The following is a 24,726-nucleotide window of genomic DNA, read 5'->3' on the forward strand; positions in this document are numbered from 1 at the left end:
TGACAGATGGGATCTTTTATTCCTGAAAAAGAAAATAGGGTCTAAATACCAAATAATACCTTGGATAAGGCACATTTTAACTAAAACTCTCCCTGTGGTTCACATGAGTGGGAGAAGGCCCTTTCCTAGGAGCAAAGAGTACAGTTGGTGCCCCAACTGTATCCCTTAATCACCTATTGTTTCTATCTGCCAACACTGCTTTCCTTTGTCTAAAGTGGTAGTTCTCAGCCAAGAGCAATTTTGCCCATATTCTGGGGACATTTGGCAACACCTCAAGAAATGTTTTTGGTCATAACTGGCAGAAGTGGCTGCTACTGGCATCTAGTGGGTAGAGTCCAGGATGCTGCTGAACATCCTGTAACACACAGGATACTCACCCACATCAGAGAATTATCTGGACTCCAAAATCAGTGGTACCAAGATTGAGAAATTCTGGTCTAAGAGTTGTCTCTTCCCACTAGAGCCTACCAGCCCAGGACATGGCAAGTCAGAAGTGCCAGGAAATTAATATTCATGGAAGCACATGTTAAACAGTGTTTTGAAGGGAGCTGGTGCATAAATACCCCAGCTCTTGGCCCCTCAGATGGGACAGCTCCAAGGTACATGTTTAACATACTCTTCCAGGGCGCAGAGTTACCTGGTGGGATTAGGTTCCAGTTGCTTGATTGGTAACTTGCTGTGCATGTTGGGGTTCACCAGAGAGACAACCAGTGGGGGGGGGGCTGTTTGTGTACACAGAGAGAGTCTCTCCTCTGTGGATGACATCAATCCTTTCACTTAAAGCTTTTAACTGATGGAATGCAGCCTACCCACATTATGGAGGGCAATCTGCTTTGCTCAAAATCTGCTGATTTAAATATTAAACATATCTAAAAAAAAAAAACCTTCACAGTAATATCTAGACTAGTTTTTGACCAAACAACCAGATGCCATAGCCTAGACAAATTAACACATAAAATTAACCATCATACTCAATGACTCACCCTTTATTGGTTTTCCCCTTCCTTGTCTCACTTCTCCTGGAATCACCTCCCACCACTGCATTTAAATTCAGGTGTCATAGTCTGCTTCTGGGTTTGTTTGTTTGTTTTTTTCATTTTTTTTTTAAGATTTTATTTATTCCTCAGAGAGAGAGAGAGAGGGCACAAGCAGGGTGAGTGGCAGGCAGAGGGAGAAGCAGGCTCCCTGCTGAGCAAGGAGCCCAATACAGGACTCTATCCCAGGACCCTGGGATCATGACCTGAGCCAAAGGCAGACGCTTAACCACTTAACAGACTGAGCCACCCAGGCATCCCTGCTTCTGGGGATTTTAGTAGGGAAAGGGGGGAAAAAAGCAGCTGGATGGGGAGGTTGTAGGGTATAGGGTAGAAGCAGGAGCAACCTCGGACCTCACAAGGTAAGCATCACCCACAACCGTATCGTGCACAGTGCTCTTCATTCAGGCCAGCTGTGGCTTGGCTCACTGCGGCATTCAGATCTAGCATGTGAATATTCTCCATCTGTGTCTGTCTTCCCAGGTGGATTACGATCGAGCACAGATGGTCCTCAGCCCTCCACTGTCAGGGTCTGACACCTACCCCAGGGGCCCCGCCAAACTACCTCAAAGTCAAAGCAAAGCGGGCTATTCCTCAAGCAGCCACCAGTACCCATCTGGGTACCACAAAGCCACCCTGTACCACCATCCCTCCCTGCAGACCAGTTCCCAGTACATCTCCACGGCTTCTTACCTGAGCTCCCTGAGTATCTCATCCAGCACCTACCCCCCACCCAGCTGGGGATCTTCTTCTGACCAGCAGCCCTCCAGGGTGTCCCACGAACAGTTTCGGGCTGCTCTGCAGCTGGTGGTCAGCCCAGGAGACCCCAGGGAATACCTGGATAACTTTATCAAAATCGGAGAAGGGTCAACTGGCATTGTATGCATCGCCACCGAGAAACACACGGGGAAACAAGTCGCCGTGAAGAAGATGGACCTCCGAAAGCAACAGAGGCGAGAACTGCTTTTTAATGAGGTAGATGGTGTGTTCAGATCACTCTTTCTCTCCTGTATAACATTTACTTCCCATTTCAAAAATATTACCTGTACAGTTCAGGACATCAGAAAGCACTGAAAATATAAATACAAAAATCATGCTCCCACAATCCTTCCTTCTGGTCTTCGTCTATGCGTGTACGGCTGCTACTTCTATAAGGTGCCTCATGCGGATCAGCCCCCATGCTAAGCACTGATCTGGCTTGAGTCACACAACCAACCTGTGAGACAGAAAGATGTTATTGCCATGGCCACGAGGAAATCTGGACTCAGGTGAAGTGACTAGCCCAGGGTCATACAGCAGGTTGATAGCAGAGCTGGGATTTGAATTCTAGCAGATTCCAAGGCCTTGTGCTACATTATCTACATGGGTATATATACATGGTTGTGGTACCATGTATACCCTTTGTAGCCATTTTTTTTTAAATCTCAAAAGAGGTTAGTTTGCCAATGGATTCTCACTCTTTAGGAACTTTAAGATATGTGTTCCTAGCTATAGCAATGATGAATTCTTCCTGTGGAAAATATGGAAAATATAGAAAATGTCACATAATCTCACAACCAAGAAATAGCCTACATTAATATTTCAGGATTTCCTTTCTATATTTTTTTCTATTTAGAGAAAGTGATATAGAGTATTGACTTCCAGAAAGTTTGTAACAATGAGGACCCTCACTGATGGTCCTGTTTCATTCTCACTAACACTGGATATTGTCAAATTATCTCTGTTAATCTGATAGACATGAATAAATCTTCCTGCTTTAATTAACACTATTATTACTAGGGAGGGCGAAATTACTTTTATATGTTTTTAGGCCATTTTTATTTTATTAAACCATATGTCCTTTGCACACTTTCCAATTAGGGTGGTAGCATTTGTCTTATTGATAAGTGAGAGCTCTTGATATATTAAGGAATTAACCCTTTTCTATGTGTCTGTTGCACGTATTTTTCCACTTCATTTGCCTTTTACACTTATTACTTGAAAGTTCTAAAATGCACATAGGTGGAAAAATATGAATACCTATGTCTAAGGACATAAAATATTTTGAAGTGATAGTCATCTATTGATTTTATGAGAGTTTAGGGAAGAGAAATGAGCTTTTGTGGATGGAAAATTTAGGTCTTAAAGATAGCAAGTCAGGATTCCAATGTTAGATAATACGTCAGTCTCCAGCAAAGGATGAACCACTCACATTTCCTAACAGACATTATAAAAATGCACTCAGGTGTGACTTTGGGTCCCTCTTCTATGGAGGCTCACAAGAAGCCACATATGGCTCCAGACCCCATGGGTGTTCATTTTCTTGCTGTGTTCCACATCTCAGAGAGAGCCCCAGGTGGGTGGGCTTCAGCTTGTCACTTCCACAGTGCTGATTTCTGGAACTTATTTCCAAATCACAATGCCAGAACAGGCAGGGCAATATAATGTAGATAACTTTGTAATTTATTACTTAACATTAAATCTGAAAATGTCACCAGAAGCAGCCACAGGGCAGCAATTCTTGGAAGCTCTCTCTGGTAAGTTCAAGTTAGCCTTGTATATGCCTGAGTCATATTTGTTTTTACTTTCAAGACCTATCCTCTGTATTCAGCCCAAACCTCTCTCACACTCGACCCAGACCTCCTCCCAAGATGTTAAGTTAGCCTCATGTAGCCCCACTCCTACTGTTCACCTCATTTACTTAATACTCATCATTTGCCATTTAGAGTTGGTGACCTTTTGCCAGGTTAAAGAATGGTAGAGTATGGATAGGGCATTCTATCAAAGACCCTTAGGGATATCTGATCATCTCCTACCTCCCCCCCACACCCAAACAGTCAACAGTACTCCCTCTTGTGAGTAGAAACCTTGCCAGGGTTCTGCCTGTTTTCACTGTTATTATCTCCAAACCCAGTGTCTGGTTGCACTGCCATTTTCTCTGAACTGACTAACTTGATTCCTTTTATTGCTGTTAGCTACCCTCAATACTGTCTTTTTGCCTATAATAGACTCCTGAATAAATCCCCCCCAAAATCAATATTTCTTAATCAGTTCTACTCACAGCAGAGTTGTGGCCATAAGAGAACAGAAAGCAAAATTTCACCATCACAAGTCAAAAAGCATCTTTCCATTTGCCCAGGTTGTGATAATGCGGGATTACCACCATGACAACGTGGTTGACATGTACAACAGCTACCTTGTCGGCGATGAGCTCTGGGTGGTCATGGAATTTCTAGAAGGCGGTGCCTTGACAGACATTGTCACTCATACCAGGTATGTCTCTTCATTATCCAGACAAATAATTCCAAGTGCTTATTATTTCTTCTCCAGGGTAAGGCCTCAATGACTGTTTTTATGACCTCTTTATAAATTGTAAGCCCTTTGAAGTCAGGGACTATGATGACCCTTTTTCTTTATATTCCCTAAGTGCCTATTGCAATATCATGCATGTATAATTAATTCATTCAGTTAACATTCTCCTTGTCCTCCAGAAATTCATTAATACCTAATGATGTTAAGTCAGCAAGCTGATGACAATGGACTTTTGGTGCCAAACAATAGAATTTCCCATTCCTATGTATTTTTCTAAAACAATTTTATTCTGCGTTGCCATGCTATTGCTCTGTGGTAATACCACCAGGAGTACCTGGCTGAGGAAGACACAGATGGAAGATGAGTCAAAGTTTTATGTCATAATAAGAAACCTACGTAATTGAAATTCTTCAATTCTGTTTTTAAATATTCTTGCAAGTAACAATGGTTAATTATCATTATTACCTCTGCTACTTGCTTCCCTGATGTGTCAGTTTTGGTCAGTTAATTGTTTATTGATCACCTTTTATGTGCCAGGCTCTTTCCTGAGTGCCGGGGACACAAAAGATACAAACAATTAAAGTCTGAAATATATTCTTTCAAGGATGTCACAGGTTAGAAATAAATATAATACCTGTGCAGAAGTAGAAAGAGATATAGAAGCAGCAAAGAAGAATACCTGAGTATCTCTAACAGGGAAAATAAAGATTTCCAATATAAAGTGATAACCAGGATGAGTTTTGAGAGGTGCATAGGAGTTTACTAAGAAGGCGAGTGGGAGGAAAGGGACATTGAAGGGAGACAAAGTATGTGCTAAGACAGTGTTCTTCATAGTTTAATATGCATACAAATTACCTGTGGGTCTTAGTAAAAGGCAGAATCTGATTCAATAGGAAGGGGCATGATATTCTATTCTAATAAGCTCCCAGATGACACCAATGTTCCTGGTTCATGGACCACCTTGGAGAAGCAAGGTTCTAAGGAACAGACATATTTTTTTAAAAAACCATGTTACCTTTGGGAAACTTTAAATTTGCTCTTGGTAGTCAATAAAACTCCAAAGGGATAAGAGATGATTGTCAAGAAGGAGAGGCACTGGATGTTAGCTGGTATCACTGAAACGGTGCCTAAATCATAAGTGAATCCAAGTGAACAATAAGGGGAAAGCAAGACGGTATTGAGGAACACTGTGAGGGGATAGAATATCCTGCTGTTTCTCCCTAAAATTGGACGATGTTTCAATCCTAACCCCCTACAGCTCTCAGTCTCAGTAGACTATCTAAAAACAAAAGAACGTAAGGGAAGACACTGAACATTTATCACCAACATTTCAGATGGCAGATCCCTGTTGTTATAGTCATAGGACACAACTCCCCCCCAAAACACATAAGATCATCTTAACTTACAGAAGCAAATATACTGAAGAAACCTAAGCTTAAGACAAAGGTGACTTACATCTAAAACCATTAATAAAAATATATCCAGAGGAGAGGATTTTTTTTTTTCCTGCCCTGGAAAGCTTCTGATAGCTACACATGTCTCTCTGGAGCTCTCTCTTTGTCAAGGTTTTTTGTTTTTTGTTTTTTTTTACTTTTTATTGTGTGACAGTGGATCCACTTAAGAGCTAGCCTCTCTGGAATCCATTGTGTTCTCTAATCCTCTCCGTCCAGTTTTTCAATAATTTCCTGTTGAAGGCAGAGAGCTCCACAGAGCGGAGAGAAATTGTATGTTAAGGAACACTGAATATTTAGAACTTGAAATCCTTTGAATCTTAAATTTAGATTTTAATTCTTGAATCATTCAGAGAGTTTCCTATAGTAGATATTCAATAAATGCTTTACTGAGTGATTGATTGATCAATAAAATAACTCCTTGCTACTCAAAGTGTGTTCTGGAGATTAGCAGCATCAACATCACCTAGAAGCTTGTGAGAAATGCAGAATCTCAGGCTCTACCCAGACTGACCATAAGGTAGCCAGGTGCTCAGCTTTTCCTATGGATACCAAAATTTTAGCCCTACCTAGCATCTTGTTAAATTACATCCTACTGATTTCCAGGAACAGAAAGAAGGCAAAGGAAAGTGCCAAGCACTTCAAACATTAACTCATGTAACCTTGACACACCTCTACAAAACAGAGCCAGGATTTGAATTTGGATTTGATTCCAGAACTGAGGCATCTTTAGCCCAATTCAGGCTTCCTCCCTGCAGAAGTAGGAAAGCAACAGTCTTTCTATAGTGGGTCCTATACATTTCAGAGCCACTGAATTCAGAATCAGTAGTATTTGTCACGTAGGCCAGTTAAAGGTGATTTTTTAGTCAGTGATGGGGGCTCAGATTCCATTAACTTTTGTTGTTGTTGACCTGTAAATAATCTTTATGTCTGCTTCAAATAACTCGAATCTCATGGAATCCTAGAAAAATGAATTTTATTAAAGAAGGTGATTGTTGCTCCTGAATTATTTGTAAGGTATATTTGAGCTTATCCCTGCTGATGATGCTCTAAACCTCCAAGGGCTCTGCTGTGGGCAGATGTGAAGTTGTCATCCATTGTTTTCACAATCCAGCACAATGACCAGCCCATTCACACAAAACTAAGAACACAGAAGTTGTAGATTTCCACTCTCGGACAAGAACATTTTCTTCTTGCCTGCCTTAGTAGATCAAGGCATTGCTGGAATAAGCCTCTTCGAAGAGAAGGGATACCCAGCCAGTTTATACCCTCGACTTTCTCCTAATTGGCCACCTCCTTGGATTTTACTTTGAATCCTAATTTTACTCAGACACGGTTTGCTGGCATCAACAAGACTGATACAGATTCGGGGTCATCCATTTCCTTGTCCTGCTGAGCTAAGAGTTCCCCAGGGTGATTTTTCCACGGCTGTCCTTGAATTTGAGCTCTGGTCAGTTACACCCTCTGTCTCTCCTGACAGTCTCCTCTGTTGGCGTGACTTTTAGGAGCTCTTTCACATTTGCTGTCTGGCTTGAGCTTCACACTGTCTCTGTGAGAGGGAGTAGGTTTTATACCCAGATGAGTTAGGCCTCTCTGGGTTGTTATGAGGGCACTGATGGACAAGTAATTCTGCCACTGAGGTTCTTCATGGCTGAAAAGCCATTCATATGAGTTGCCATGGCAATGTGATACAATGGGGACATTGGAAAAGCATGGGTTTGAACTCAAAAAGAGGTGGGGTTGGAATCATGATCTGGTCACTTTCTTAGCTGGGTAACCTTGGGCAGGCCACTTGACCTCAGTCTCCTCTGAAGCCAGAACCCTTCTTCAGAAGGGTGCAGCCATGAAATGTGGGAGTACATATCCAGAGCTATGCTTACCTTTCTCATTCCTATGGTCAGTTTGTTCAAAAATCATCCAATCATGCTTAGTTATTAGTAACTAAGTCCAGTTCCCTTCCTGATGGAAGGACCTAGAGCAGCAGGAATCTCCAGTTCCTGGAGGCAGGGCTAATCCTGGGGGATCTTAGAGATCCAAAGACCGTGTTGTCCAAGTCCAGCCTTAAAGAGAATTGTGGATGTCCCCATTTCCAAGATGAGGAAAAAAGAAACCTGAGGAAGTTAAAAGGGCTTGCTCAAGGTCACCTATCAGGCATACTTGGAACCTTGGCTCTATTCAGTGCCATCTCTCTGTAGGAACCTGGAGGTTTATCAATACCTAAGGAATTACCCATGAGAGTCTAAGGAAGTACATTTGCATTAATGACCCAAAAGCCAGCAAACAGGGTTCTCTTTCCTTGGGCTTTATATTGAGCCCCTGTCATCCTCAGTGCCAACCCTTAGGATCTAGGACTCATATCCCAAGACTTCTTTGTCCTTTCCTGTAGATTTTCCAGACATGGGCTGGAGAGCATGGACCGTTCACTAGACCCCAAGGGAGCTGCCTCTCTTGATCATTTCAAAGATGTTCTTAAACCTGTCTTTGCTCCTTAAATGTTATTTCCTTTCCAGAATGAATGAAGAACAGATAGCTACCGTTTGTCTGTCGGTTCTAAGAGCTCTCTCCTACCTTCACAATCAAGGAGTGATTCACAGGGACATAAAGAGTGACTCCATCCTCCTGACAAGTGATGGCCGGGTAAGATTTCATGTTTGGCCTCTCCACGGTTCACCTTGCCACTTTGTCTGTCATGGGCATTATCCTCCTAAGAACCCTTTCTCATAATTCTAAGTCTCCTCGGTCACAAGTCACCCACTGTCCTTCCCAGAAAGCTTACCAAAAAGGAAATTACCTTCTTCTGTGTCATCCTATTTGTCAGGATTATCTGTGATCTGAATTTGACGGATGACTTTCCACTTTAACAACGAGTCTAGGAAGTAAAAGAAACTATGGACATTTCTTTCCTTTTTCTTCCGTGTTCTTATTTTTGTTGGAGGAGAAGAGATGACTTTTCTAGGGCTTTGTCCACCCTGTCGGTGGAGTTGTGCATGTCTGCAGTATCTCTCAGAGTTCCTGCAGGAAAGAGAAGACAAACTCCAGTGGACAGCTCAAGGAGAGTTTAACAAAGGTGTCAGCAGATGTAGACAAGTCATAAGAGCACATGAGGATTCATGTGGCATTCTAGAATGGAGTGCCACTCTTACTGCCCCATGTCAGAGGAAGGGAGGCAGGGAACTGGCTAGTGGAATCCGAAAATAGAAATTATTGTCTGAAGAGGGATGCCTGGCAGGACTCTGATCTTCAGTGGGAGACAGACCACAGCGAAGCTGCAGGATGGGAACTGGGAGAATCAATATCCAAGCCTCACTCCATTCTTTCCTTCTAGTCTCCTCTTGGTTCTCCCCATTGGCCGAACCCAATCAGAAGCCATCAGTGCAGTCAACACAGGTTGGTGTCCCAGGGCTCAGAGAGGAAGAGAATAGATCTGGAAAGGCAAACAAAAGATATTCATCACACTAGCTTATACCCAGGCCCAGATTGCTGCATTTCCCATGTCCGCAGCCAGCTCAAGGGATTCCGCTGAAACTCATCAGCCACACCAGGTTACAAAAGAATATAGAATATGAGTTGGCATTTCAAGGCAATCTTAGTTAGATGGAACAGTGTTGAAGCATAGATTTTTTTACCATCTAGGCCCTTTTAACCTCCCTGAAACTCCCACCAGAGGTAATGGCGCTGACATACAGGGAGCCAGCTGTCCCATTGAAACACCTGTCTTTTACAACCCAGCAACCTCAGCCATGTGGAAAATGTTCACATCACAGCAGAATTGCCCAGGAACCATCAGAGGGCAGCTAAAAGAAACTGCCCCAACACTTTGGCTTTTCTTCTTTTGTTTTAAAGAGATTGTCAATTCTATTGTGGAAAATTCAGGAAATTCAGAAAAGTATAAAGGACAAAATAAAGATCACCCTTAATGCATTTCCCATTCTCCCCATCTTTCCCTGTAAATGTACTTGCAAACTTGGAATTATTTTTAATGGGTAGTTTAAGTCCTGCTTTTTGCATTACTCTGGCTGAATTTTTTTTTTTAAGTGGGTATGAGAGGATGCATCAGTCAGCTTTTGCTACATAACAAACACTTAGTGGCTTAAAACGACAACCATGTATTTGCTCACAGTTCTGTGAGTCAGCATTTCGGCTGACCTCTGCTGCAACAGCTTATCTCCACTCCATGTGGCATCAGCCGAGCTCACTCTTGCATTTGTGGTCAGCCTGCTGTTGATGGCCTCACTCATTTGCCTGGTGCTTTGCCATGTGTCCCATATCTCCCAGCAGACTCTCCGAGGCTTATTCACATGGTGTCTGTAGCAAGGTTCCCCAGAGCAGCAAGAGAGGCAAGCTCCACTGCACGCTTTTGAACTCTCTGCTTTTTTTTTAATTTGAATCTTTTTTTTTAATTTTACTTTATTATGTTATGTTAGTCAGCATACAATACATCATTAGTTTTTGATGTAGTGATCCACAATTCATTGTTTTCATATAACCCAGTTTCGTATAACCCAGTGCTCCATGCAGTGGAGCACTCCATGTGCCCTCCTTAATACCCATCCACCCACCCCCCTCCCCTCTAAAACCCTCAGTTTGTCTCTCAGAGTCCATAGTCTTTCATGGCTCATCTTTCCCTCCGATTTCCCCCCCCTTCATTTTTCCCTTCCTTCTCCTGATGTCCTCCCTGCTATTCCTTATGTTCCACAAATAAGTGAAACCATATGATAATTGACTTTCTCTGCTTGACTTATTTCACTTAGCGTAATCTCCTCCAGTCCCATCCATGTTGATGCAAATGTTGGGTATTCATCCTTTCGGATGGCTGAGTAATATTCCATTGTATATATGGACCACATCTTCTTTATCCATTCATCTGTTGAAGGGCATCTTGGCTCTTTCCACAGTTTGAACCCTCTGTTTTTCTCTTGTTTGCTAATGTCCCTTTAGCCAAAGTGAGTCACACAGCCAAGCCTAGATGCAAGGGATGGGGAAATAGACCTCCATCTCTTGATGAGAGAAGATGCAGAGTCACATTGCCAGGGAATGTAGGTTTAAGGAGGGGAAAGATATAGAGCCATGTTACATAATCTCCCAGAGAGTGGGGAGCTGTGGGAAAAGGGCTGGGACCTTCCCCTGGCCTGACTCAGGAGAGTACTTAGGCAGGGTTCCATGACTTCAGAACATAATTCACAAAGCACTGAACTGGTCCACAAATTGGCCCTGGGGACTGGTTCTTGCAGGAAAAAAATGAAAAAGAAAAAGCAGGGCAGTTTCAAGGCAGGCTTTTTCCCCTTATTTCTGTGGATTGATGGCAAAGGCTTCCTGGCTGCAAGCACATGTCAGGTGTCAACATCAGGCATGAGACTAAAATAATTCGTTGTTTAATCAGCTCAAAGATCTCCCCTCCCCACAGCGTACAGAAGGTTATTAAATCATTCATAGTCATTCTCAAGGGCAGAACCTATGCTTCACACATTTCCTAAATTTCCATGTACCCTGCAAAGAGCTCCCAGGGGCTGGCACATGGTGAGTGCTTTTAGCCTTAGTGGTTTGTGCACTCACTCCTTCCATAAATATTCACTGAGTTTCTACTGTGTGCCAGGGACAGTTGTAGGTCCTAAGGATGAACACAGCAAAACCACTACTTTCGTTAAGTTTAGTTGGGGCATGGAGATGGGATAAATACACAAATAAAATCAGCTCCAGACAGGTGGTGATAAGCACTAAGTTTTCTACAATTAATTTAAGCAGAATAAGGATATGGTAGAAAGTGATGGAGGATGAGGTCAGAGAAGGCCGCTCCGGGGTGGTGATGTTACAGCAGAGACTGAGGGAGTGGGTCCTATGGCTGTCAGGGTTGAGAATGTTCCAGAAGAGGGAACAAGCAACATGTTGAGTAGATCCTGTGGCTCTTGGCCATGGGGCCCAGAGTATGCTCTTTCACATTTCAGAACAATACACCATATTGACTCCAGTGGGCTTCTTCAGTTTCTATAGAGAAAGGAAACTTTCTTTTTTCTTTCTTTTTTTTTAAGAATGAGAGCAGAGACATAGTGTGGCCATTCTAGGAAAATTTTGTACTAATTTATTTTGTACCAGTTTATTAGAGCGTGAAGTTTTATAGTAGAGAAGACACCCTCATTTATTTATTGTCATTGTAACAAATCACTCCCACACTTAGGGTCTTAAATCAAAAGTCATTTTAGGATTATTACATGGCTCTGAATGTTGGCGGGGCTCAGCGAGCCAGGACTGCTCTGACTTGTGGTTAGACGATGTGTCTAGAAGTCTTCCTCACTTACACGTGCTGGCTGGTGGCTGGACACTCAGCTGACCTGTCAGGCAGAACACCCATGATGTGACCTCTCCACATGGCCTTCCTCTCAGCATGGAGGCTGCATTCAAAGAGTGAGGGTTCCAAGAAAACAAGATGGAAGTGCATGGCAATTTTATGACCTAAACTCAAAGTTCCATAATGCCATGTCCACTGTATTTACAGCCCTTCCAGTTCAGGAGGAGGGAATGTAAAACCTTACTCAGTGGGAAGAGGATTGACTCATGTCATCAAAGGAGCTCATGGGCTGAGGAATATTATTGTTGGCTTTTTCTGGAAAATATTGTCTGTCACACAAGCTATACTGAGTTTTCTTCTTGCTGGGAGACGTGCAGCAACATTAACCCTTAGAGAAATACGAACTGAAACTAGCAGATATCACTTCACATCTTTCAGAATGGCTAAAGTGAAGAGTAGTGATAACACCACTTATTCATACACTGCTGGTGGGAATGTGAAATAGTATAGCCACTCTGAAAAACAAGTCCTCTCAAAACTAAAAATTACATGGGACCAGCAATTGCATTCTTAGGCATATATTCCAAAAAAATGGAAACTTATTTTCACACATAAACTTGCACACAAATGTTCATAGCAGTTTCATTTATTATAGCCCAGACCTAGAAACTACCTGAGTGTCCTTCAAAAGGTGAGTGGTTAAACAAACTGTGATGTGTTTGTACCGTGGAATACCAGTCAACAAAAAAGAAAGAGGAATGAACCAGTGATACATGTAAGCACTTAGATGAACCTCAAGGAAATTGTGCCGAGTGGAAAAAAGCCAATCTTGAAATGATACATGCTGCATAATTCCATGTATATAACATTTGTGAAATAACATAATTATAGAAATGCACAGAAGATTAGTGGTCGCAGGGGTGAGGGACTGCAGGGTGACTGTAAAGGGGTAGCTTGAGGTGTCATGGTGATGGGACAGTTGGGTGCCACTTTTTTAAGATTTATTTATTTATTCGTTTTAGAGAGAGAGCATGTAAAAGCAGGGGGAGCGTCAGAAGGAGAGAGAATCTCAAGCAGACTCCCCACTGAGCGCAAAGCCAGATGCAGGGCTCGATCTCACAACTGTGAAATCATGACCTGAGCTGAAATCGAGAGTTGGACTCTTAACCAACTTAACCCAACCCCTTGGGGCACTTGGGTACCTTGATTGTGTTGGTGGTTACTCAAGGCTACAATGTGATACAATTGCAAAGTATATACACACACTTACACACTACATACATAAATGAGTTCATGTACAAATGATTAAATCTGAACAAGGTCTATGGATTGTACCAACATCAGTTTCTTGGTGTTGATATTGTTCTATAGTTGTATAAGATGCCAACATTAGGGAAGACTGGGTACACATTTCTTTACAACTTCCTATCAATCTATAATTATTTCAAAATAAAAAACTAAAAGAGAGAGTGAATTGTTCAAGTTTTTTTTTTGTTAAAGGATAAATCTCTGGGGTGCCTGGGTAGCTCAGTCGGTTAAGCATCTGACTCTTGATCTTGGCTCAGATCTCGATCTCAAGGTCGTGAGTTTGAGCCCCACATTGGGCTCCATGCTGGGCGTGGAGCCTAATTTAAAAAAAAAAAAAAGGATAAATCCTTTGTGGCCCCTTCAAAGGCTAGAAGGGAAATTGTGATCAGAGTAAATTGTTCACTATTTGTCTATGACATAAATAATATCTAATGAGTCACCAATTCGTCTTAAGCAGGGGGGATGTGGTATTTGGAGTTTGAAAGGGAAATAAATAGCATGTTACAGAGTGGTTGCAAGAATTAAATGAAATAATTTCTATAAAACCATCAGAAGTAAAATGGGTACAAGGTAGAAGCTCAAAGAGGGTGATCCACCCATCCTTGCAATTAAGGGTTGAACAAAATCATCTATGATATTTCCTTGGCCTGAAGCTTGCATTTGAGAGATGATACTTAGGAGCCACTAGACAGTGAGTGATTTAGCTTTTATCAAATTCATTGGCTAGAATGGACTTCAAACCCATGACCTATTAAGCCCAGTGCCTATATTGAAAAGGGACATACACAGTGATTTTTATGGTCTTTTTTTTTAACTAAAAATTGATTGCCACAATTTAAGAATCAGGAGATGTCACAGAAAATTTCAGATTCCTGCCTTCCTTAAAAACAAAAATCAAAGTATCTGACAACCCTGTGCCTGCATTCACACATGGCAGTCGTGGAGGTGGCGTGGTAAGGGTGAACAGTGCCTCAGTGGATGCTGTTGGTGCCATATCCCTATCTTCACCAGACTTCCTCTTTCAGTGCTCACTAGCTCCCCCTCCCAGTGCCACCACTGGCATCTCTTCCTGGCGACTTTCTCCAGCCATGGCAGTCTGGTCTTCCAGCCCACAGCAGGCTAGAAATTCCAGGCAGTTAACATTCACTAGGGGCAGCCCAGGATCATGTGATAGGAGTTGCGGTATAAACACCCCGGCTCTCTTGCCCTTGGATAGACGAGCTCTCTGACACATGCTCTACCCAGTCTCCCAGACTTCCTCATCAGGAGTAAGCTCTGGTTCCCACATTGCTGACTAACCCTTGACTGGCTGTCTTCCCTGCCCACTTCACTACCAGGGTTTCCTGTATCTCCCCAATAAATGACTTACACTGATTCCTTGTTTTGTGGTGAGCTCAGAGGGGGCGGGAGCTAAACCAAGGTAGTACCCAGGCACAGTGTAATGTGTGTGCACCCTCTTTTTCACAGGATTGCAAACAAGGGTAAAGGATAGTTATGGGGCCATAGATGGCAACCAGGGCCTTGTGACTGTTCCACACCCCTTTACTGGGCCCTGACAACCAGGAGTCAGTGTCTCTTCACCAAGGACATGTACCCCTAGTTTTTCATTATCCCCACCTGGCCCGTTAAATTCATTGATTTTTTTTTTTTTGGCACCTTTAGGCATTTGAGTGTTTTTGTCTCTTGAATAACTAGTATTTTACAGTTAGAAGAAGACCTGAAGATTGTCTCCGAGAAGCTCTTTGTAAATGAAGAGAGACGTGAGCATGTTACACAGCTTGCTTAAATTCATTCCTTTACCACCATGTCTGAGATATTCCCAGACTCTATGACTCCTCCCTTCCCTACAGGAAGCACAGCCTGAGAAGTCAGGAGACTGGGTCCGAGTCCTCCTCTCTACTGTCCTCCTACTGTTGTACAGTCTTGGGCGAGTTCCCACCCTGTCCCACTCTGTCAAATGGCGGAGGAGCTGGCTGAGGCCTCCATGCAGACCCAGCTTAGCTGCTCTGATGCACTCCCTCTCCTCTTCAGTTTAGCAGTTGAAAAAGTGGGCCTGAAACTGGAGACACGTTCATCAGTCTGGCCCCTTCTAGTACCTCCCTCCATTCCTTTGTCTCTGGGTCATTGCTCTTCTTAAAACAAGTTCAAGAACTGTGGTGAGCATGAAAACCAATGGAGACCTTGGCCAAAAACAAAATTCCTGGGTCCGCTCCCCAGAGATTCTGATTCCAGCCAAACTGGGTGATACCCAAAAGCCTGCATCTCTCCCAAGTTCCCAGGGGATGCCATTGCTACATACTTTGAGTATCATTGCCTTATAGGAAGCACCCAGAAACCAGGCACAAAAGCATCTATCTTTTTGCCTTAGCAAAAACCTGGAGCAGATGCATGAATTCTTTAGAGTATATGCAGTTTACAAAATGAGAGTTTTACCTTCTTTCTTAAACTTATAGCTCTCTTGTGGATAGACTCTCCTCCTCCACCCATGTTTTTGTGCAGCCCCCGATTCCTAGCCAGGACCCACTGAGGTGAATAGGATTTCAGCTTTAAAGAGCAACTTTGCACTCTAAGCTCTAGTTTCTCCTCTGGCCCTTGGGGAACAAGCTGCATCACCTCCTTTTAAGGGGTTGGCAGTGTGCAAGCTGCAGTTCTCTTAGTCTAACTGCATTAGTGAGACAGTGTTTCCTAATCCGCCATGTTGTACAGTTCTATGTGAAATAAGGCTCAGCTTAGAGTCTGTGTGATATGCTTTGAAGATCTGCCTACAGTGCTTTATTGTACTCATTACTTGAGTTCTCATTACCTACTTGCAGATTTGTTTAGACGAGTACTGTGTGCAATTATGTTCTTCTAGAGAATTATCTCTTTTATGTCCTTGGATGAGTAAAACATTGATGTAAAAGCACTTTCACGTCTACAGAGGAGGAACAGACCTAGCTTCCTGTGTTTAGTTTCAGTTTCTCAGTTTACATATTGTCAGGGAGATAACTATTAGTCTGGCAGGTTTGGGGTCCTTTTTTATGTCTGTAAAAAGAAAGCCACATGAGAGGTATTGAAATTAAAAACTGCCGATACCAAAATGCTGATACATTCACCTGCTTAATTCAGGTTTTTAAAATTTACAGGCAAAAAAAAAATGTTTTGGCAAAATTGCTCCTTCTCCACTGTCTGAAATAGTAGGGTTATGGATTTGCTCACATTAGAGCTTTGGAGATAACCACACACACGTGCACACACAATTATAGTTTCTCTGTTTCTTAAAACTGATCTAGACTTCTTCACAAAGCTCTACCGACTAAAAAAACAAACAGAAAGCAACTCTTAATTCAATCTATTAAATTCAGTCTACTTAAATAAATATTATCTATGAAAGTTCAGCAACATTATTGTAAGCCTTAACTGATATGTTTAGAACCTCAATCTTTCAGATTTGGCCACCATCCACTTCCTCTTCTCATTTCCCACCCCTCTCTTTCTCAAGGAGTCTGAGAGAGTAAGGGACAAATGTGGCTTCTGGGAACTCAAAGTGATGGATATAAGACCCATCTTCTTGTTCCTCTCTGGTCCCTACCTTGGCATAACTGGCCTTTTCTGCTACCAAGAGTGGTGACCACTGGTCCCACAGCTCTGGGCTTTTCAGAAGGGTGCCTCTGCAACATTTCACAACTCCAGCCTCTTGTTTCAAGTCTTGAGAGCCATCCTGAGGCTCCCCATGTCAACCACAGACTTGTGCCAGGCAAGGAGGAGCTTCTGGACCCCTGCACAACAGACAGAGACCATGGAAGCCAATAGCATTGCCTCAAGTTCACTGCCACCCACTCTGTTGCCATCTCTCCAGGAGGCCAGCATTCACTAGTATGTCTATACCCATTGTTAAAATATTGTAATATTTTCATGCTTGTTGGTTAATAGCCACTGTTTTAAATCATTGGAGTATCCCCCATTACAACAGCCCTTTACTTGGATGTTCTTGCCTCATTAAAGATGGTAAAGCCCCCAGGATAACTCCAGGACACAGCTCAACTTCATGTCTGGACTCCGATTGGTCTAGATGATTCTGGTTATTAAATATTTTGAATATTACCTCTGAACACAGATGCATGTGGCTGTTCCTCTCCCTTGTTTGTTTGGAGTTGTATGCTACTCAGGTATTTTCTGAAGGCCACCGCCATCTGCTTAGGGTGGTGGAAGTGATGTGTAATAAAGAGTTTGGACCTGAATCAAATGACTGCTCTTTGTCTTCTCCTGCAAACAATTGCAGGCTAAAGGGGATGGACTATAGGCTTTTCACTTCTCTGAATTGTAGACTCCTTTGACAATAGGGTAACAAGGATTATGGACCAGCTACCATGACCACAGGACCCTCTTCTTTATATCACATGGGAAATCTATGATCTGACTCATCTGGGTTTGATTCTTGATATGCCAAAGCAGTTGAGAAAGCATCTCTCCATTAAACCAGCTTTCTCTAGCATTCCATCTGGAGCAGTCCAATCTCTTCCCTCCCCAAACCACACCACCACTAACCTTGGCCTGATTAGAGAGGAGATCATGATCATGAGGAGATAGAAAAAGACACAAATAATTTCTAAAACATTACCCCCATTTTATCTGTGTTCCAACTTTGATTCTAGAAGCAGCTTTCTTCAGTAAGTCAGTAATGGTTTCAAAAAGAGTACCAATGTGTCCTCTACCACATGATCTGCTATCATATATCTATGTGTCATTATAAAATCAATCATGTGGGGTTTTTTTTTTTTTTTTTTGGTATCTACTCTTTTCCCAGCTTTTAAGGAACACAGTGAGGCTTCACAATTAGGAGGCAGAACTTTTGCCTTTGAGGACTGTCATTTCTAGCTGGAGGGACAAAATCAGCATCAGAAAATAGTTCAAGATTGAATGAGTGCTAAATTCTCTCACATTCAGAGAGGGGAGATCAATATGGTCTCCTGAGAAGAATTCTGGAGGAAGTGAGAAGTGACCAGGGCCTTGAAACATGAATTTCATATTTTTGAATTAAGAACTGAATATGCTTTCCCTCTAAGACTAGGAAGTAGACAAAGATGTTCCCCTTTACCTCTCCTTTTCAACATCATACCAGAAGTACTAGCATATGTGGTAATCCAAGAAAAGGAATAATAAAAGGTATACATATTGGGAAGGAAGAAGTAAAATGGTCTTTGTTCACAGATGACATTATCATCCATGTAGAAAATTCAAAAGAATTGACAAGAAAAACTAAAACTAATGACAACTATAGCAAGGTTGAAGGATATATGGTTTTAGACAGAAGTCCATCATTTTGCTATATGCTAGCAATGAAAGTGAATTTGAAATTAAAAACACAGTGCCACTTACACTAATACCCTAAAATATTTAGGCATAAATCTAACAAAACATATACTAGATTTATATGAGGGAAACTACAAAACAGTGATGGATGAAATCAAAGGACTAAATAAATGGAAATGTTTGTGGATAAAGATAAATCTAATGTTTGTGGATAGGAAGACTCAATATTCCCAAAATGTCATTTCTTCCCACCTCAATCTATAGATTCAGTGCAATCCCAGTCAATATCCAAGCAAATTATTTTGTGGATGTTGACAAACTGATTCTAAAGCGTATGTGGAGAGGCAAAAGACCAACACAATAGCCAACACATAGTAAAGAAGAACAAAGTCATGCAAGACGACCACTGCCTGACTTTAGGACTTAATAGAAAGCTATAGTCATCGAGACAGTGTGGTATTGGCAAAAGGAAAGACAGATGGGCCAGTGGCACCAAATAGCCCAGAAATAGACCCACATAAATAGAGTCAGCTGATCCTTGACAAAGGAGCAAAGGCAATACAATGGAGCAAAGATGGTCTTTTCAACAAATGGTGCTAGAACAACTAGACATTCACATGCAAAAAAATTAATCTAGACACAGACTTTATAACTTTCATAAAAATTAACTCCATGTGGAAACACAGACCCAATGGAAATATAGGTTGAGAAGGGAGGAGAGAGGTCTGCATTAAGCATGGGAGGAGAAAGAGTATCCAGGAAAAGCATATAAAGACAAGAGGTGAGGGTTAAGACCCAAACACTTGGAAGCCCAGTCTTTAAGGTGCAGGCAGCAGAGAAAGAGCCAGAGAAAAAGGTTGAAAAATTTCAGGGAGTTCTGAAGAGAATTAAGGGAGAACTTGTGCCATAGAGACCATACCTTTAATCTGTGGAAATTTTACCTTCAAACGCCCATTCTGAACCGTCGTTTTCTTTGAACGTATTCTATCACCACCAACCACTCTAGGCGACACTCCTCTTCAGTGAGGCCCTCTGAAGTTCAGACCAAGTCATCATGAACAGGGATCATGGTCCCCAGAAATAAACCTAATCTCCTGGTCTTCCAGAGTATATAAACCTGCAGGGAGCCTAATGGTGCTCTAGGTTCTTAAGAATAATCTTAACATCTCTGTGCAAGGGTTTTTAGTAGTTTTTTTTTTTCCGTCTTTGATGACATCTAAGATAAATAACATATATATATACATTGGGTCATTAGGATGGCCACCTTAAACCCCTAGTAACCAAGTGCTAACACCCAGTTTCTACACCCATATTTCTACCTATGCTGATGTTTACATTGGCCAGTTCAGTTTGTTGTAAGCAAAGGAAGAAATCAAAAAGAAAAGCCAATACTTCAAAGTGATATCTCAGCGTTCTATATAATAGGGTCTTGCATTAATTCAAATACGGAAATGGGGTTGATCATTTTAATCCTTTCATGGTACTTGGAAATCTGAATGTGTTCAATGCAAAACAACCTAACCAGCAAGAGTATGTACAAAACTCACATTAAGAATAGCAATTTACTGGCCAACAGACACATGAAAAACTGCTCCACATCACTTGGCATCAGGGAAATCCAAATCAAAACCTCAATGAGATACCACCTCACACCAGTCAGAATGGCTAAAATTAACAAATCAGGAAATGACAGATGTTGGCGAGGATGCAGAGAAAGGGGAACCCTCCTACACTGTTGGTGGGAATGCAAGCTGGTGCAGCCACTCTGGAAAACAGTATGGAGGTTCCTCAAAAAGTTGAAAATAGAGCTACCCTACAACCCAGCAATTGCACTACTGGGTATTTACCACAAAGATACAAATGTAGGGATCCGAAGGGGCACGTGCACCCCAATGTTTATAGCAGCAATGTCCACAATAGCCAAACTATGGAAAGAGCCTAGATGTCCATCAACAGATGAATGGACAAAGAAGATGTGGTATATATATACAATGGAATATTATGCAGCCATCAAAAAATTGAGATCTTGCCATTTGCAACAACGTGGATAGAACTAGAGGGTATTATGCTAAGCGAAATAAGTCAATCAGAGAAAGACATGTATCATATGATCTCACTGATATGAGGAATTTGAGAAACAAGACAGAAGATCATAGGGGAAGGGAGGGAAAAATGAAACAAGATGAAACCAGAGAGGGAGACAAACCATAAGAGACTCTTAATCTCAGGAAAAAAATTGAGAGTTGCTGGAGTGGAGGGGGTGGGAGGGATGGGGTGGCTGGGTGATGGACATTGGGGAGGGTATGTGCTATGGTGAGTGCTGTGAATTGTGTAAGACTGATGAATCACAGACCTGTACCCCTGAAACAAATAATACATTATATGTTAATAAAAAAATTTTAAAAAAAGAATAGCAATTTACTGGGGTGCCTGGGTGGCAGGGTTAAGCGTCCAGCTCTTGATCTCAGTTCAGGTCTTAGATCTCAGGATCATGAGTTCAAGCCCTCCGTGCCCAGCATGGAGCCCACTTAAAAAAAAAAATAGCAATTTACTTAAGTTGTGGGTTTGAATTTTAACAAATTTGTTGTTTGGAGTGTAATTTGTAAATTTTTTTTGGTTTCACATTTGCAAGTGAACCCTGGTGGAGCCTGGGAGGTTTCTCCATTAAAATGGATTGTGCCTTTCCAATAAAACGGTCTGACAACCACCAGTATTTCCAAGGCCTGTTCATGAGACTGTTTTGTTTTGAATTTGAAACTCTATTTCTCCATCTGGAAGCTGGTATTTTTAGATTGTTAACTTTGTTGTATTCCTTTCCTTTTCAGATAAAGTTATCGGACTTTGGTTTCTGTGCTCAAGTTTCTAAAGAGGTGCCCAAGAGGAAATCACTGGTTGGCACTCCCTACTGGATGGCGCCCGAGGTGATTTCTAGGCTACCTTATGGGACAGAGGTAAGGGGGTGACAGTCATTGTTTGGGGTTGGCTGGACAGGCTCAGGGATGCAGTGGTTCTGAGAGAGTTAATGACCACAGATCGGGGTGATGATGTTTGACTCCGTATTTGACCCCCACTCACTAGACTTGTCACAGAGTAGGTTGTGGCAGGAAGGGGACTGGTAACCACTGAGGAAATTGCCACAACATTGATCCAGAGGCCTTTATTGAGGTCCTAAACAGCCACTGGGGGTAGGGGGTGGGGAATCACGTAAACTCTGACCCCACCCTCAGTGGCAGGCAGACCCCAATCAAGGCAATGCAACTTGAAATGTGGCCAGAAATGCACAGATGAGCAGGTGTCATGACTCGAAGGATAGATGGTCAGAGAAAGCTCTGCAAAATAGAGGTAATATTTGGCTGAGCAGTAATGGTTTCCCCTAGAAAAAAATATATATGAATATTATAATGTATTTTAAAATAGGGCACAATTTCTGTTTCCCTTGGAAAAGAAACAATTGCTCATAATCTGTTAAGGAATAAGGTTTGGGTATGTGAAAATGAGGGGCCAGAAGGAGTGGAGGAAAAGCCTTCTAGAGAGGGAGTACTGTGAGCAAAGCCCTGAGGCACACAAGTCTATGCACACAGCAGTAAGGAGCTCGTTCCAGCCGGGCACACAGCGTTTCCACACATTATGGTGCGGAAGGTGATTCTAAGAGAAGAGAAGCATGAAGAGGTGGCATGGACCAGTGAACTAAGGATATCGGCATAAGTGAAGGCAGACTCGGCTCTCTTTCCCTTGTTTGCTTGCCCTTGAATGAGTACTCGACTTGTTTGTCTCACTATGGTCCCCAAAGCATAAATTCTCAGTGAAGATCACAGCAAGGGTTATAACAGGAATGCAGCTCACTGATAAAAAGTGGAATGCAGCTGGAACGGGGAAGCAGTTGTAACTGGGAATTGATATAGCCCAGCTAAGGATTCTCATCTTCCTGACTTCCCATGCTGCACTCGGAAAGAATTGCTTGTCGTCTCTTCCTTTTCTTTTCTCTGTTCCCTGAAAATGGTTTTATAAGGCAGGGTTTTGTACATGCTACTTCAAAATGATAAAATGCAAAGGAAAGAACCCCAATGTAGGAATAGAAGAGATATTTTTAAAAAATTAAATTAATAAAAGGATCAGCATATATCGTGTTGTGCAATGTAGATTTTGCAGTTTGTTATGAATATGTCAGATGCCTTTTTTATGGTTTAAATGCAACTGTCTTCTCTATGTTCATAACATAAAATTTGGGTGTTTTTCTCATCTGCCCTGATAGGTAACCACCAAATATAGCAGTAAAAAAAAAAAGTTCTGAACTCCAGAATGTTAAGATACTCCTGTGTACCTAAATGGCAGAATCTTCACTGAAGTTGTCTTTAAAAAGCAAATGAATGTCTTATATTTTAATTAAAATGAATTTAAAAGAAATAAAAATAACAAGATTAAAAAGCAAATGAAAACCATTAGCAAAAATTTGGTAACTTGGCACTTCAGGCTGTAAATCTGTGCTATAGGTTTTGGAAGTTTACAAATACCACCTTAATTTATAAATGGGTATGAATCTGTTGGGTCCCCTGGACACATCCAACATTTCAGAATGTTCTCCTTGCCTGAGATAACCATTGGGTTGTGTCTAACAGGTGGACATCTGGTCCCTCGGGATCATGGTGATAGAAATGATCGATGGCGAACCCCCCTACTTCAATGAGCCTCCCCTCCAGGCCATGCGGAGGATTCGGGACAGTTTACCTCCAAGAGTGAAGGACCTACACAAGGTGAGAAGCAGCATCTGTTGCTAAAGTTCAAAATCATTCTTAGATATTTTTAGTCTCTCTGTAGCTTCAAAGACTGGCATATCATATCCAGGAGTGGATCCTGGTTTATGGGCATGGACTTTGGAATTAGAATCACTTGGATTCAAATCTCTGCTCTTCCCATTCACTCAATGGTCAAGGGACTCTGCCTCTCCATCTCTGAAGTTTGTAAAATGGTTACAATTTGCTCCTTTGTTGTAGGGTTGGCTAGAAGAGTCAATCAGGCACTCCACAAGCACTCCCTCACTGAGCACCTGTGACATACTGGGGACTGTTCTAATTACTGGGGATATTGCAGCACAAGACCTCAGATTTCCTGACTCTCATAGAGCTTGTGTTCTAGTTAGGGAGGCAGATGGTAAAACCACAAACAAACGGATGAACAAAATAATTTCAGGGAGTGGAGCAAAGCAAACACTGTAATGCAATGGAGTATGAAGGAGAGGGGGGTTGGGAACTTGTTTAGGTTGAAGGGTGAAAGAAGCCCTTTCCGGGGACAGATTGTCTGAACTGGAATATGAATAGAAGGAAGAAGCAAGATATGCAGAGATCTGGGAGAAAAAAGTCTGAGGCAAAGGGAACCACAGGTGCAAAGGCCCTATGCCAAGCTGGAAAGCTTCTATGGCTGAGCAAAGTGAGCCAGGGGAAAGGGTAAGACATGTCAGGGAGGGGAGTGGGGGCTGGATCGTACAGGGCAATGAAGGGCATGGTTAAGGGACCAAGTAGGGTCTTTCCTGTTTTCCAAGTGTTGCCAAGTAGGGTCAAGCTCAGAAAATAATGACGTTGAGTCAAAAAAACACCAATCTGGCAACTGCCAGTGTGGCGCTGGGAGGAACCGAGGCTGCCTTTTAGGGGAGAATTACCCTTTCCACCCCTAAAGCTTAGAGAAGAGTCCCAATAGAATCACCCCTATAGTTGTGTGAACTTGCAGGAAAACAGGAAACTGCTTGAATTGAACAGGAGATTAAGACGTTTACTGCATTGGACTAAGTTTAAATAATCAAAAGTGGCTAAAATAGCATGGTATCAAAATAGTCCCACGCCCGATGCAAATCTTCCAAGTCACATACAAGAGCAGCCTTAATCCTAATGGTCAGAAACTAGACACCACCCAAGGTTGTTTTCCAAATGGATAAATAATATGTGGTATAATTTAACAGTGAATACTATACAGCAATGACAAGTTTAAAGCTTTTACCGCACACCTCAGGGGTGAATCCCATAGACACAATGTTGAGTAAAAGAAGCCAGATAGAGAAGAGCTGACAGTATATAAC

The 24,726-nt window shown here is 42.1% G+C and overlaps 1 protein-coding gene across 1 annotated transcript in view; it reads left to right on the forward strand.

Moving 5' to 3' along the window:
• Positions 1-24,726, forward strand: part of PAK5 (p21 (RAC1) activated kinase 5) — a 303,256-nt gene that overhangs the window by 275,492 nt on the left and 3,038 nt on the right. Inside the window, exons 5-9 of the mRNA XM_027623712.2 lie at positions 1,518-2,009; positions 4,153-4,286; positions 8,287-8,413; positions 21,485-21,610; positions 23,276-23,410. Of these exons, the coding sequence (XP_027479513.1) occupies positions 1,518-2,009; positions 4,153-4,286; positions 8,287-8,413; positions 21,485-21,610; positions 23,276-23,410 (1,014 nt within the window). The remainder of the gene's footprint in view (positions 1-1,517; positions 2,010-4,152; positions 4,287-8,286; positions 8,414-21,484; positions 21,611-23,275; positions 23,411-24,726) is intronic.

Source organism: Zalophus californianus, chromosome 8 (genome assembly GCF_009762305.2).
Source record: "Zalophus californianus isolate mZalCal1 chromosome 8, mZalCal1.pri.v2, whole genome shotgun sequence".
Lineage (NCBI taxonomy): Eukaryota > Metazoa > Chordata > Mammalia > Carnivora > Otariidae > Zalophus > Zalophus californianus.